At 42.6% G+C, this 15228-nt stretch overlaps 1 protein-coding gene across 1 annotated transcript in view; it reads right to left on the minus strand.

The window, feature by feature from the left end:
• Window positions 1-15228, minus strand: part of LOC105564538 (TSC22 domain family protein 1) — an 81027-nt gene that overhangs the window by 30218 nt on the left and 35581 nt on the right. The window contains exon 2 of the mRNA XM_012016980.1: window positions 9437-9716. Within this exon, the coding sequence (XP_011872370.1) occupies window positions 9437-9716 (280 nt within the window). The remainder of the gene's footprint in view (window positions 1-9436; window positions 9717-15228) is intronic.

A 15228-nucleotide genomic window follows, 5' to 3' on the forward strand; every position in this document is an offset into this window, starting at 1 on the left:
GTCGAGCAAATCTTTTGTAACCTATCCATTTCTTTTTCATATTTTCTATATTTGATTTGATATATAATATGTATTGTCAAGATGCGTATCGCATGAACGACATGCACAATTACACGCATCTTCGCGGTCGGTTTACGCGGTCGGTTTTCGCGATCGGTTTTTCAGGAAAAAATTTTAATTAATTATTAATTATTATACTTAATTTTATCCATATTATACATTTTAATTTATCGAGTAATATGATTAAAATCACTCTAACACGAAGTAAATTTTTTCTATATCTATTCGACTTTTGAATTCAAAGATCATTTTACGAAGAGATGATCAATATGTTTAAATAAATAACGGAAGTAAAAATAAATTTGATTCGTACATATCGTAAAGTTTTTTTAATTAATATTTTTCTTTTAATTAACTTCTCGTGGTCGTGCATTTTTTTTATACGATCGACGCTCGCATACAGTTCGAACCGTATATTTGTCGTAATATTTGTCGGTGACGATAAACCGACTATGGAAGGAGTTTTCTTCCTTCCTGATCTCTGGTCAAAATGACCAGACTGTATGGCCGGGAGCAACGAAAGGTATGTCCAATCTGGCCCAACGAAGGGATACGCCGAGTTAGTGGTCAATATTGGCCACTTTGATGTATTATGTAAATGTGTTGTACGATATATGTTGATTTCTTCTTATGTGCAAAAATTCGGGTGGGTTATATTCTTTCCTTCTTTACTTATTCTTGCATATGTGCAAGATTAAAAAGACCCCTATTAAATCGCGCGCGTATAACTCCAAGTCTCGCGGTTTTAACGAAAGACTCGTAGGTTTATTAACAAAAAGGGGAAACGCGGAAAATAAATAATAATCGAAAAATAAATTACTCTTTTGGAGTGTCTTTAAAAATGCTTCGACATGAAAATTACTATTTGCGTGCACGTTGCAAAAAATTCAACGAGATAAGTGGTCCCTCTCGACCACGATGGTGAAATGTATAAAAATTGATTTATATCTATTTGTATATGTATATCTTTTTATGTACCAAAATTCGGGTGGGATATTCTTTCCTACATTTTCTCGCGCCTGTATGCGAGATTGGAAAAAACTAAATTAAATCAATCTCAACCCCGCGCGCGAATTAAAACCCCAAATTATATCCTTAATAATCGCGTCGCGGTTTTATTTGAAATAAATAAATTTTAGTTAAAAATTTGTAGGTTTGTTTGAACGGGTAGGCAGGAATTCGGGTAGGCAGGGACAGGGAGACATAATTTATTACGTTTGTCGTAGACATAAGTAAATTGTATGAAGAAAGACAAATAATAAAAATGTTAAAAATCGTATTGTAAAGAAAAGAGGACCGCTGAGTGGAATCAGCGGGGGCGGTGGAGGGCCTCTTTAGATTAATTTTTCTATTGTATGAAATTTTAAGTTGGTCTAAAATAATCTTTTATGCGATAGATTTTTGTTTGTGCATTTACGATACGATTTTTTTGTTTACACATTTATAAAGAATGTTACATATTACTGTCTAAAAGTCAATCAGTGAATTATCACTGAAAACGGTTATAACTATTGAATTATTCAGTGGTATACTTGTAACTGTGAATCAGTGGGTATTCACTGTTTTCTGTAATAATCCACTGATTGACTTTTAGAGAGTAGACATAGCCACATGCTTTATATTGTAATAAATTATAAATTAATTGTGATGAAAATATAATAATGACAAAGATGTCAAAAGAAAATGATTATTGTAAAGAAAAGAGGACCGCCGATCGAAATTGGCGGGGGTGGTGGAGGGCCTCATATTTTTGCAATGCACTTTCAATGTAAACACACTACCGTGAAATTATTGATACGTAACATCGGCGTTACATTAGTATTTATTCTATACAATATTGTGCTTCTAGGGAGGCGCTTATACGTAAAGGCAAGGCCTACGCGATTAAGTGAAGGTTTAAAAAATATATAAAGTAATTATTAATGTAACTATTAAATTAGTTACTAGTTATCGAAAAAATGTTACTGAGTTAAATTACAGTTACAGATGGAGAAAAAGTAACGAAGTTAAGTTAGAGTTGCCAAAAAGAAGTAACTGTAACTTCGTTACAAGTAACGAGTTACTTCCCAACCCTGGTTTTTCAACCCTTTCATGACGACTGGGACATACAAGTCCTACCTACAAAATTTCAAAAGACTCAGGCCCGGTTGCACCGACGTCACGTGATTTTAACTGTAGCTTAATTCACTCTTCGTCTCTTTCTCCCAAACGGAGAAAAGGAGTGAATTAGGCTAAGGTTAAAGTTAAGTGACGTTGGTGCAACCGGGCCACAAAGATTTAGCACGCATTTCCTGAAAACAATATTACACCAACAAAAACTAAAAAGAAAAGGGGAAAGTAACTCGGTCATGAAAGGGTTAACGATATACCTCGATGACACGGCCGAAAAGAAATTATAGCAGCGCTCATGAAATACAGTTTGAGTAAAATTGGAATATAAGGGGCGTGATTATCGCGGACGAGGAGCCACGGGAGGTGTATGAGACTTGGACGTCCATACTTCTGGGTGGCTGGTGTAAAACTCCCTGAAGAACCGCCGCCGCCGCCGCCGCCGCGCAGGAGGTCGACGGCTTTCGCCGCAATCGGGGTGGGAAAAGTTGGTCTCTGCGGGTTGCCGCCGGGTTCGTCGAATCCCCTGACTCACGACGATCGGTCCACGGATACAGTGGTATTTCTACGACGTCTAGTGTCGAGATACGTGACGGCTGTTAACATCTTCTTTCGCGTTCTCTCCCGACCGCACTCCCACGTGAGACAACGCGGGCCGAGAAGAGGGACGATAAATAACGGCCGCTTCTGCGGCGGGCTCGCTTCGCGTCTTTACAAGCATTCCTAAACGAGCGCGGTGCCATCGGCAGGTGAAACGCGCGATGTTTCCGGTACCGCGCCACATTTCGTGTCGTCGAGATAAAACGACTATATTCGGTATAGCCCGGTGAGTGCCGCAGATAAGGGAGTCTCGCCGGAACGACTCCGACTGTCTCCAACTGTCCGCATATAATCGCTTCGGGTTGTAATCTTAATTACACCGAAATGCCGTTGGAAACTGCGTGGTATGAACGTATCAATAGTTGGAGCCTGCTACTCGGCCTAGACGTGAAATATGCGCTTATAAGTATCTAGTCTTTAGAGCGAAAGAAGGTCTCTGATATCTTCTGGATAAGAGTAAGAGTGTTTTTCTGCGTTTTCCCCCGTCACTTTAAATTTGAGGAATTTAAGTCGTCAGTTTCATCCAAATGGCTTTCGCAATTCATACCAGAAATTAATAAACACGCGTCATCTGATTCTTATCTTACAGCACTATTTTCGTATAATCAAATACAATTAAACGTATCCGTTTATTGAACGTAGCGCCACGTCGCTAAGTGAAGCTGCGGGTGCAAGATGCATGGGCATTTTAATCTATGTGGCAGCGTCAATTCTATTTTTTTTTGCCGCCGTGCCACGAGCACAGATTTTATCGATGTGCTAGTCGCGAGGCGTCGAAAGGTGGTTGCGACAACAGAGTTCGTAATCGCGAGTCGTGTAATTACGATATGTAATCAAGCGGCCCGTGAGGTATCGCGGGTTAAATGAAATGTCATAAACCTCGCTCGCGACTTTAATGAAAACGTTGGCGCATCAAGCGTATCGTGAGACTCACTAATTACCGCGTTCTGGCGATCGCCGGGATTAAGCCGCGGCATTACGTATATCACGACAGCTTCCTAGTTGTGATTAATACGCGCTATTATAAAATAAACTTCGGCGCGTAATCCACGGGCAATTTGTACGGGGAGGCTGCCAAAGAGAGATAACACGCAGGGGACACGATAATTAACTCCGTACCAATCATCGTTAGCGGCGCGCTCGATCGCTGTCCGTTGCGGCGAAATCGTGCGATACACGGCCACGAGCTGCGCGCGTGGGCATCGATGTGCAATGCACTATCTCGGTAATAAACGTACCATTATCCAATTTACCGTTTTCTATAATTCACGTGTGCGCCGACGAGCATAGCGCAGTGCGCCGTTCGCTTCTCGCAAGATTGATGATTTGCCTATCTGCGCCGGCGATCTTTATTTACATATAATTAACTCGTGGCTCTTTGAAGTTGAATTAATTATCCACTAAAATGCACGATTAATACGCTCACCAGTCTCAGCCTCTCTTCCTGTGTAATTTCTCCGCTTTCATGACAGCTATCTGATGGCATTAGCGAGCCCGCGATAATTCATACGCTGCCTCTCCGCGAGATCGCGAATCATTTTTCACATCCGTCATCGGGCGAATGAAGTCTTGTGTATTCATACCGGCGACACAATCGAGGAACATTACGGACGTTTAAATCTGCTTACGTTAGTTATGAAGACATTGTTACCTCATTCTACTAAAGGAATTGGATATTGTATCGTTTCGCTTTCTTTCGCGTATCTCTCATTTTCTTATCTCTTTCATTTATTAATATCTTTGTCGACGAATACGCGAATCCGTGCTCACCGAAAAATCACATAAGCCAAAACACCAAAATTATTTTTATACATTGAAACAGGATGTAAGCTTTATCTTGAGGAAGAAAGTATGCACATGAAATTATTCGTGTATCAATCGAACATGTAAAGATCTGTAAGGTATCTAATTTTTGTCGCGAATAATAAGATGGCCATAAAAATTTCCACACATCTACACAGATCTTTTTTTTTTTAAGAAATGGATTCATATCGATTAATCTTTATGTATTCGGAGATATGATATTTTTATCATGGTATCGGAGTCTCTTTGAATAGAGAAAAATGTTCTCTCGTATGTTTCGCGAAACAACGCAACAAATGTTCAATTCGTACATACTTGACTTGCAACCACGTGCCCGGCAATCGAAGGGAATCGCGCACGAGTGGTAGCCTACGCACCACTCGAATACGTCGCTTCGCCGGCCCTGCCAATAAATCTACGTGGGCGAGATCGGCTTTTAGATTAAAAGCGCACGGCTCGGGGGCATATAAAGAGGCGGGAAGGTGGGACTCGATGGTTACCCCATGAAATTTTCGTTCGCGCTCACGGGACCCCCTCGCTACTCGTTCTCGTTTGCATTCGTCGGCACCGCGCGATATACAGGCGCGAAGGTGCTTACTTTCGTCGCGGCCCGAATGCCCGACACTGTGGCTCGTCGAAAAAGGAAGGCGTCGAGAGGAACGAGGGGGCACGAAGAAGAACGACGACGTGAACGGCGGAGAAGAAGAGGAGACGAAGGAGAGGCTTACCGTTGGGAGGCTAAGGGAGGCTTCGTTACGTTCCCTTGGTCCAAGCGTATACGCAACGAGATAACATCGATCCAGTGCGGATATACGCGAGAGAGTACGGCTACCTGCTGGTTATCGTACCGTCGTAATAGCGAAACGTGCTCGCAGGCACATGGCGTGAATTAGATGTACGATTTTCGATTATAGGGGAGTTTTACTTCTCATTATATTGTAGAAAATTCTAACTCGTAGCGTCGACTAGAGCAATGGAGACGTCAATTTATTCTAAACAGTTACCATTATTCTCTGTTACAATTAATGCAATTGTTAACGCTTTGGCGTATAGACCGTGAGCATTTGACCAAAATTTATTTGCGTGTCGCAACTTTAAGCGCGTTATTTCTTATTTCCTCGGGAATAAAGCCTAGTCGCTTTGTGCAGCTTAGCTCGCTTTGCTTAATGTCGCGGTGCAATTAATGCCCTGCGATTCATACGCGCGCCGTTATGCGTCGTGCGTTATTAAATCGATTCATATTCTGACGCAAAGCGCTGAGATTAACCGCTCCGGAGCACGAGATTTCTAACACAATAAAAGGCAAATGTTAGAGAGAGATAGAGAGGGGGGGGGAAGAGAGGCAGACAAACGTACTCATAAATCCATAGCAAAAGGTTATTTTTTCTGTGTGATTATTTATAGAGATAAAACGCTATGTCTGGAGAAAGAGACGCTTTTTTACGGTCGGTTATTTGTCCATTTTATTTTAAACATTTATTAAAAATCCGTGAAAATATAGACGTATCGATCTATATGATAATTAAAATGTTTTGTGGAATTGAGAGATGAATATTACATTCTTTTGCAAACATTAGAAAATAGCAAAAACATTGGTGAAAATTAAAATCTGCACAACGTTCACTAATACACACTTGAGAACTTAATAAATCGTCAAACTACTTTTCTCCGTTAACCCGACGCACCTCCCCTTCGTGGAACATTCCTTCGGGATGCAGCAATTAATCACCCTTTGTTCTTATATTTGCGAATCCCTCGCTGGCTCTCCGTGTGAAACATTTTTACTCGTCGTCCATAATAAATGCCACCCTCGTCGAGCGTTAACGAACCTTCGCGCGGATCCCCGAGTGCGAAATGTACGAGTTATTGCTCGCTGTTGAAGTCACGCCGAATCGTGCGGCCTACGTCGACACGAGGCGAAAGACCGAAAGATACTCGTAAGTTCGCATCAAGTCCGCTCTTTCTCTCCCCCTCTCGCTCTCTCTCTCCTCTGTTTTCTTTGGTCTCGGTCTCCCCGCCTCCCTCGTTGTCTTTCCTCGTCGACAAGCACGGGCCTGCATCGTGTCGGGAGTAAGAGGCGCGATCTCGTAATTATTACGTCGTGAAGGATGGGAAGTGACGCGATGATTACCGCCGTTGCCAGCCTCCTTGAAGCCCCTGATGCACCGTTCTCTTGCTCCGGTTCTATTTTCTTTATTTACCAGCATGCCGGGTACCACTCGTGCGCCATACTTTGCGATTTGGCGACGAGGACGTCGCGTCGCGCATCGCAACGTGTTTCCTCGTAAGCCTCGTGTAGTACATGACGCGGAGCCTTTTACGAAGATAATAGAACGAGGAAATTTTTCCCATCGCGTGTAACAAGTTATAACGCGCTAGTAATTAAGGTTTAATTGGTATGACGATGACGCGATGACTAACAACTTTCATTCGGAGTTTATAAATGGTTGCGTGTGCGTCTGCTCTATTCGCGCGTGGAGAATAATCCGTGGTATTGTGATTGAGCTCGCGGGAGAGTATCAAACGATTTTATCGCCGTCGGAAACAAAGGCCCAAGCGATCTCTCAAGGGGGATTAGATTCGGATCTAATATAAAAGCTCGGGGCTCTCGTCTCGCGACCGGAAATACAGCTGCGGCTATCCGATACCGAATATAAAAACACGAAGAAGAGATCGACCCGGCGAATCATGCGGCGGTGTAAAAGTGCTGTCATAGTCCTGACAGGGTCAATTATCCCCACCGTCGAGCGCCGCCATTCTCGACGTTAATTGTCGAGCGGTATAACGTGGCACGACATGCCGGCAGCGCAGGCGCCACAATAAAAAGAGGAGCAGACGAGAGGAGTGCGTCCTCCTCGCACGGTAGGATGCACCCAGCCGCCATTTTGGTGGCGGTGCAACAGAGGCGTAATAACTGCGGGAATTCATGGTAATGGCGATAATGCGTGCCCGGACGGCGGGGTCCGCGGGGCGGAAGAGGATAGGGGCGAGGCCCCTGAAGAAGGCCCACCGGAGGAGTGGGGAAGCACCGCGTGTCATGATGCAGAAACTTGCGTACGTTTCGAGCGTACGTGCGAACGCCGATCCCGAAGGGGAGAACCATGGGAGCGGGACCAACGTGCTTCTGATTGGTCGGGGCACGTCAACCGGATGTGAAGGTCGGCCCTACGTTGGGGGAAAGCACCCGAGAATTATCCCTCGCAGTTTACGCGAGTTGCGAAAGTAGGAAACGCAGGGAGGTCCGTCGGATTCCTTTATAATCGACCATTGTTATCGTTTGCGAAGCCCTCGTTAATATGTAATATATTCATCAGTTTCTTCCATATCCAAGTGGAATTTGATACAAATAATTTTTTTGGAACAATTAATAGAGGGAAGTTAAGTTCCCTATTTGTAGACAGAATCCTAATATGGGATAGCGGGGTTTCTATTATTTTTTGTGCGCCTGCAAAGATGCCAGACGGTGTGACAGAAATCGCGAGCGACAAAAGTGACAAAAAAAACGCACGTACTGTGCATCAGGTTTGCATTACTTATCATTACGTTTAATGAACGTGCTTAAAACGATCATCTCGTGTGCTCGTAATAACCATTTCTCTCATAACCGACGTTCATCCTGTGTCCAACCCTTGATTTGGAGTAATTCGGAATAATGAAAGTCTTCGTATAGTACTTCCTGCGCGCGGCAGGCAGAGTGAGAAATAAAGATCTCTGAAAGGATCGCGAATCGTAGCATGTATTCTTACAAATTTTACCACAAGCTGCTAGACAATTAACGCTTTCATTTCTGATAAAAAGGTACATTGTTGATATCTCAATATTTTTTTAAAATGAAATTATAAGTATTGGAATAACTTATGAAATTGCACCCTCTTGTACGTGTGTGACGTAACGATAATTAGAAGAGAATCTAACGCGCTTGATATTTACGAGGGTTCCTACAGAGGAGTTTCACAGCAACGTAACAATGAACCTTCGTTGACGTTTATTTGAGAGGGATCTCCCAAAATCCTGAAGCACGTACTAGACTGGAAAAGCTGTTTGACGAATAAACACGTTGCAAACACGGTGGAGTGTGTATACGAGGAATAACCCTCGGTCCTGCTGTGGACAGATGCATGACTCGAAAGACCACTCGTCATCTTTCGAGAACTACTAGCTGAAGTGATGACAAGAAAAACTGACAGAGCATAGCGAATGACGAACGTTACTTGAGGCGAACGTATTTCGATAGTACCTTTACTCGTGCCCGATAGAAACTCGTTGAATCGCGCTTGAGTCTCTTAATATGGAGCAATTAAAACATTTAAATGTAGTCGCAGGTGTTTGAATTTAACGGTACTAGACAGAATGGATCGACAGAATTAAACGTTCTTATTTTCTGAGTGTCGAAATCTTATTTAAATAACGTAAAGAAATATTTAACGCCAATAATTGATTAAACCTATGTAGAAAATTGCTTGACAACCCATGGCTGACAAAATCTAATTAAAGAAATTTATTGCGAAAAAATATTACCTCAGTCAGGGTTTGAACCTGGACCTCCCTACACTCTAGGCGGGCGTCTCACCGATTCGACCTCTTATTTAAATGTCAGTAATTTGATTTTGTCACAGAAGGAATTTCTCGTAGATTTTTATCCATGAATTTGTAAATCTCAGACAAATGATAATCGTCACGGATTTAATTTTAAAGATTTAATTTCATTTTGTACGCTTTTTGTGCTTTTTATATTATGCTTTTTTAAGAGCAAATTTCATGTTAGATTTCCTTGCTTTCGATTACGCCGTATAATAGTAAATATGTAGTTCCAAACGAGCGAAAAGCGATAAAATTCTAATAGGACGAGAAAGGTAAGACTTACCAAGGGTGCCGTCCAGAGAAAAAGAATGCCTATCGTTTCTCCATGCCCACGAACACAAATCGCAGGTGGTGAGCCCATCGGTCGCGATGCTCTCTTCGGGTAGATAAGGTGGTCTAGGTGGTGGCGGTACAAAGCTCCCAATAACAGCCCATAGGGAATCGACGTCGTTGCCGACGCCGGTATAATACAATAAATCTTCCTCGGCGACACCGGCGAACCAGTCCATATCGTTCACACTAGGATGGACTGTGTTCGTACTTGTCGTGGTTGAACCGGTGACCTGAAAATGAGACAGTTGGTCAATGCAAATTTACATAATATAAGAGCATGTTTAAAAATGTGCCAATTACGTTTTTCATTCTTTCGATTTTAATGAATTTTTCATCGTGAAAATTTTATGTATAAAACGTTCGATATGTATTTATGCACGTTTCATTGAATAGGCGCATTTCGTCGTGACAAATTATTGCGCGTTTGTACTTGAATAATGTTAAATAGATGTCTGAGAAATCATCTTCGCGTGTCATAGTGCTGATCACTCAATTCTAATTATAATTAAAAATAGTTGGGAAATTTCACAACATTTCTATAGTCGTATTTATTAAGATTAATTCCATAAAAACGAATTACTGAACGTAATCTGCTATTAGATCCTTCGCGATGTACATTTTGCTAGTCAATATGCCTCCCAATGCTCTGACAGTCCCGAGTAAACACGACTAATGGAACTCCCCTCGTATCTCTGCGCGGTTGTGGAAAAAAAAATCAAATGCATCCAGTCCGTCTCCACTGGTGCATGTTTCAGGAAATGACGGGGCAAACAGACGTTAAAATCGAAAAGAGTGAGGAACAAAGTCGGCGCATCTCCGAACATTTTTCTTGCTTGAAACAGTGGGGAACACCGGATGAAGCGGGTCTTCGCAAAGAGACGTTCAGTGTCCTAACTCTTACGACAAACACTGGAAATTGTATGGGCGGTGGCAAACAAACGCGCCTTCTCTCCTCTTCGCTAGTTGGATCAAGCTTTGCTTGTATAAGAATTTAATGGACAAGAAGCTTAATAAACAACGACCCTACATCCATGCGTTAATCGAGGAAATAAATTATCTAAATATCTTAAATATACTCTTGAAAATTTGCCATACGGAATGAGATATGTAGGGGATAACGAGAATTTCTTTATTTCGATATAAATAAGTTAATAAACGTAGTCTGGCATTTGATGGGAATAAGTTTATTTCAACATGATGTACAGGATGATAGCTTGTATTATTAAGTATACTTATTAATTCAAAATATGCATATTCGATGCATATGCGGGATACTTAATAGAAGCAACCCGATATTATATCGCGTAGTTAGCATGAGCTGAGCAAGAAAATTGAGAGACACTACCGCGTATAGCATTGCATATTTCCGAGTGAGTAGAATGAAAAAATACATATATGCCCTTAAGGTCTACGTAGCTCATGAAATCAAATAATGATTGCTTCGAAATACGATGATTCTATAAGGCGAAATTCCATGCCGTAAGACAGGGTTTAATGGAGAATTCAAAGTCGATAGAGCGAATGACTATTCGTACATCTCCTGTATCGATATTTTCGGCCGTACAGTAACGGTTGAAACACAGAAATATTAGATATTAGACGAATGTATTATTTTTTCTTATCTGACTACTATAATTGCAGTAGATACGCTTGTTTGACGATATAGGAAATTCTTCGAACGTGGATCGCATGCAACCCGTAACTAATGACTTTATTCATCCGTTGCCACGAGGCATTCCGACATGTTTCATGTAAACTGCATACCAATCTAGAATGTGCGATCAGATATTAGAGCGAAATGATACATTCGTAATTTTAGTGTTGGAGATAAATGTAGTTCATCATGATAGAACGGAAATATTACACCGCCTTTAATATGCATTTATAAATTACTATAATATAATAAGTAACTCGTAACTTTCTTAATGCATTTAGTAAGGAAGTGTAAGACATAAAAATAATAATATTAATAATATTAAAATTAAAGCTGATATCTCTCTTAATTTTGATTTATATTTGTTTGGCAGAAAAGTGGCGTAGTAATTAAATGAAAATTAAATACTAGAGATACGTATACAAGAAAGTTTGAAATCTATCTAGAAATTGTAACAACCGCTTTTAGGCAAGCATCGCGAGAACTAATCGATATTCGTGTTCGATCATTATACTTTAACGGATTAAAAAGATCGAGGGGCGTAGAAACAATGCCGCGCGAAGCGTTCCTCTCCATTGAATTCCATCAGCTCCGGATCTGGTCGAACGATCGGACGAAATAATCTCCCCATGAGGGATCCGTTGGTGCGGCCGCGGTGGTTATTCGTGCTCGACGTTCGCGTCGCCGGTAGAGGGTCCAACGGTTTGCGTATCATCGACGGGATCGGGAGAGTCACTGTGTTTATTCTCCTCCCCGTTCTTTGTCGTGGCTTTTCCACGACGGCGAGGTGGTCGCGGTTGAAGATTCGACTGCAGGCAGGATACGTCCTTGTATCTCCACGGAGGGTGGAGCGCTTTTGTGGCGCGCGGAGGAGACTCGCGGGGTCGGGTTTGTGGATAGGAACTTCGGGAGAAGAGACCCTCCGCTCAGCGCACAATGGCACGCATTGATCAGCTTAATTACCGTGATATCGGCGTAATTAAAGCCCCGTTGTGTTGGGGCCCTTTCTACGAAGGCGTCGAAGTAACCCGTGACTCGACTCCCGGCGTCAGGATTCTCGCATTCTCCCCAGTCTCTCTTCTCGATTCCTCCGTATGATTCTCGTCAAGGCCCCTCTGTCACTTCCCCCGCGCTCCCCGGCAACGCTTTGTTAATAAGCCATTATCCGGGCGGCGACGCACCTTCGGCGGGGATCGGCGAGGCGCGCGGCGTTCAATCGCGTGGTGCTTTTAAAGAAGCGCGGCTCGTAGAGGTCCCAACCGCGGAGAAATTACGAAGGCAATTTCATCCGGCGTGTGCGGGACTATCCAGGTGGAGTCGATTTTTCAAGTGAGCACATCCGCTCTATCGCGATTTGATATCGAAGAAAAGAGACGGAGGATTATACCCGCGTAATGACGATATTGAGAAAAAGTTTCGCCTCACATTTCTTCCCATGTTGCTCTTGGCTTGATTTTATTCTTGGTACAATTTTTTTAATAATTGTAATATATTATTATAATTAACGCCGCTAATGTATGCATTGTATACGATATTTTTTATCACTCTGTACGTTAAAGTTTAAACGACAATATCTTGAAACAACCGAGAATCGGCAGACTGTCACGCGCGGTTAACCTTCCCGATTTCTAACGCCTTCGTGGCGATATAAATTTTTGTGTGTTACTGCATCATCTCTCTGCGCGTGTTCGCATTGTCTGGATTCAAGATCGAAATCAAAGTGTCGTGTATTATCCTGCCGAGATAGACTGTGACAAGGAGAATCTCTTAGCCGAGAGGACTCACTCTCGAAGTTTGTGATCGTTTCAAATCTCAGGTTAGTGACACCAAAAATAGTTTGCATTTCTATCTGGGAGATGTAACAATATTCGTATCTAGTAATCGGTTCGTTGTCGACGTGATTACACAAGAAAGATTATTTGTACATATGTATTAGCGATAAAAAGAATTGGTAGACGACTTTAGGCTGGCAGACGGTTTATTTATTTAAATCCAACGTTTCGACCGTACGAGTTGTGGCCCTTCTCAAGGAATTCAACAATAATATTACGTCATTGATATTAAACTATAACCAACATGCCCAGAGATGGATGACAAATCTGTGTTTTTTAGTTTAATATCAATGGCGTAATATTGTTGAATTCCTTGAGAAGGGCCACAACTCGTACGGTCGAAACGTTGGATTTAAATAAATCAACCATCTGCCAGCCTAAAGTCGTCTAACAATTCTTTTTATCGTTAATCAACTACTGGCGATTCACATTCTTTCATATACATTAGCTAATTAAACATCGAAAAATGGCGCCTGTTCGATTAATTTGCGGCGCATTGGTATCAACTTAACAAGGGCTAATCCAAAGTGCTAGACTTGGAGCTATTACTTTCCGATCTCATCGCCTGTGCTCGTTATATTCGAAGGAAACATCTCGTTATAATTACGAGGCGTTGGCGTTTACGAGCGAAAGGGATGAAGCCTTATATCTCCCCTTGTTAACTCTAACATCCTGTTCAGCTGCTCCGTCGTTTCTGGACAAGCCTGGCTAAACCCATTAAAAGATTTGTTAACTCGAGTTTGCGTTCCAATCCCGAATTTGTGCCTTTCATTTCGCATGTTATCTGTAAATTATTTAAATATTCATTTGCGTAACTGATAAAATTCTCTTTTACGTGATAAAAGTATCGCAAAATGATATAAAAGTTGCCATAAAGAGTGAAATTGACCGGGAATTTTGGTGAATGAAATTGAAATACGATTTGTAGATATTGAGAAATATTACGTAATTAGCGTCTAAATGTTTGTGCGAGTATTATGACGATTGAAACATAACTTTTGCGGGATAGAAATATAAGAGACGCTGAAATGAAAGAGCCGACGTCCAGAATGCGACTAAAATTATAGGGTCTCCCTTAAATTTCCATGCTAAAGTGGATCTAAGATGCCTTGGACTTTTCGGTTGCGATTCACACCATTGTTCCGTTTCTTTCGTGTCTCCCTATAACCAACATTCCTCGTCTGTCTCGCCATCGTTCGTTCTCGAATACATCTTAGAGCTCGCACCGCGGAATTCGCGCCCTGTTTCTATCGAGCCGCCACCGCCTCTCGACGTGTTTCGCCGGACCGCACGCATTTGCAATTCTGACACATTTGGCAGTGAGGTATAACGCAGTGCACGCTATTCGCGGGCGAATCTGCTCCCCTCGAGAGACAGAGAGAAAGACAAAAGGGGGAGAATGCCGCACGAGCTACGTGGCGGGAATGTTGGAATATCAAATGATTCTCGGAAAGATCCTCCTGGTCCATCTCGCGTCGCCTCTTCGTCTTCGGTCCCGTTCTCTTCGTCGTCGCTGACGTCGTTTCGCGATCCTCGTGGCCCCCGTGATTTTTCGGTGCTTCTTGGCAGAGGGACGTGTTCATTCTCCTTCTATCCTCCCACCCCCTCTCTCTCTCTCTCTCTCTCTCTCTCTCTCTCTCTCTCTCTCTCTCTCCTCCCGCTAAGTTTGAGGGGTCGTTAAGGATGGGTTCGAGGGCCAGGGCCGTATATAACAGATAATTGACAGCCGTGCCGGGGCCGCCGTTTGCTTTGCATGGACATTGAATCCGCACGGATGGACGTACCGGCCAAAAGGAGACGAGAGGCGGCGCGACGTGAGGCCACGAAATTCGACCGACCGGCCGAACGGAACCGCGAGAGAGCACGAGACGTGACGTGCAGCCAGAAGGAAGCGTAGGGCAAATGCTCGCTCGCTCAACGGACTCGTAAATTCTTCAATTCCGATGTTCGGAAAGGCACAAACGCGATCGTGACATGGTGCTTTCTTCCGCGCGAGGGCCAATCTCATTTCGGCTTAATTGAAGCCCAACGCAGCGGTACTTTGGCATCTCTCTGCGTCTTATCGAATAAAGATACAACATAAAACTTGGGAGTGAAGAATATGAGACTGCGAAAAAACGTGACTTTCTTACATACAGAAATTTCAAATGTGCGCAACGCAACGGTAATTTTATAATTTCCGTATTTTCCGTTACGTTAGAAAGAGAGAGAGAGAGTAAAGCCTATTTGGTTTATATTAATTTAATCACATATTGA

This window comes from Vollenhovia emeryi, unplaced genomic scaffold (genome assembly GCF_000949405.1).
Source record: "Vollenhovia emeryi isolate VEMERY1.0 unplaced genomic scaffold, V.emery_V1.0 DF939163.1, whole genome shotgun sequence".
NCBI classification, from domain to species: domain Eukaryota; kingdom Metazoa; phylum Arthropoda; class Insecta; order Hymenoptera; family Formicidae; genus Vollenhovia; species Vollenhovia emeryi.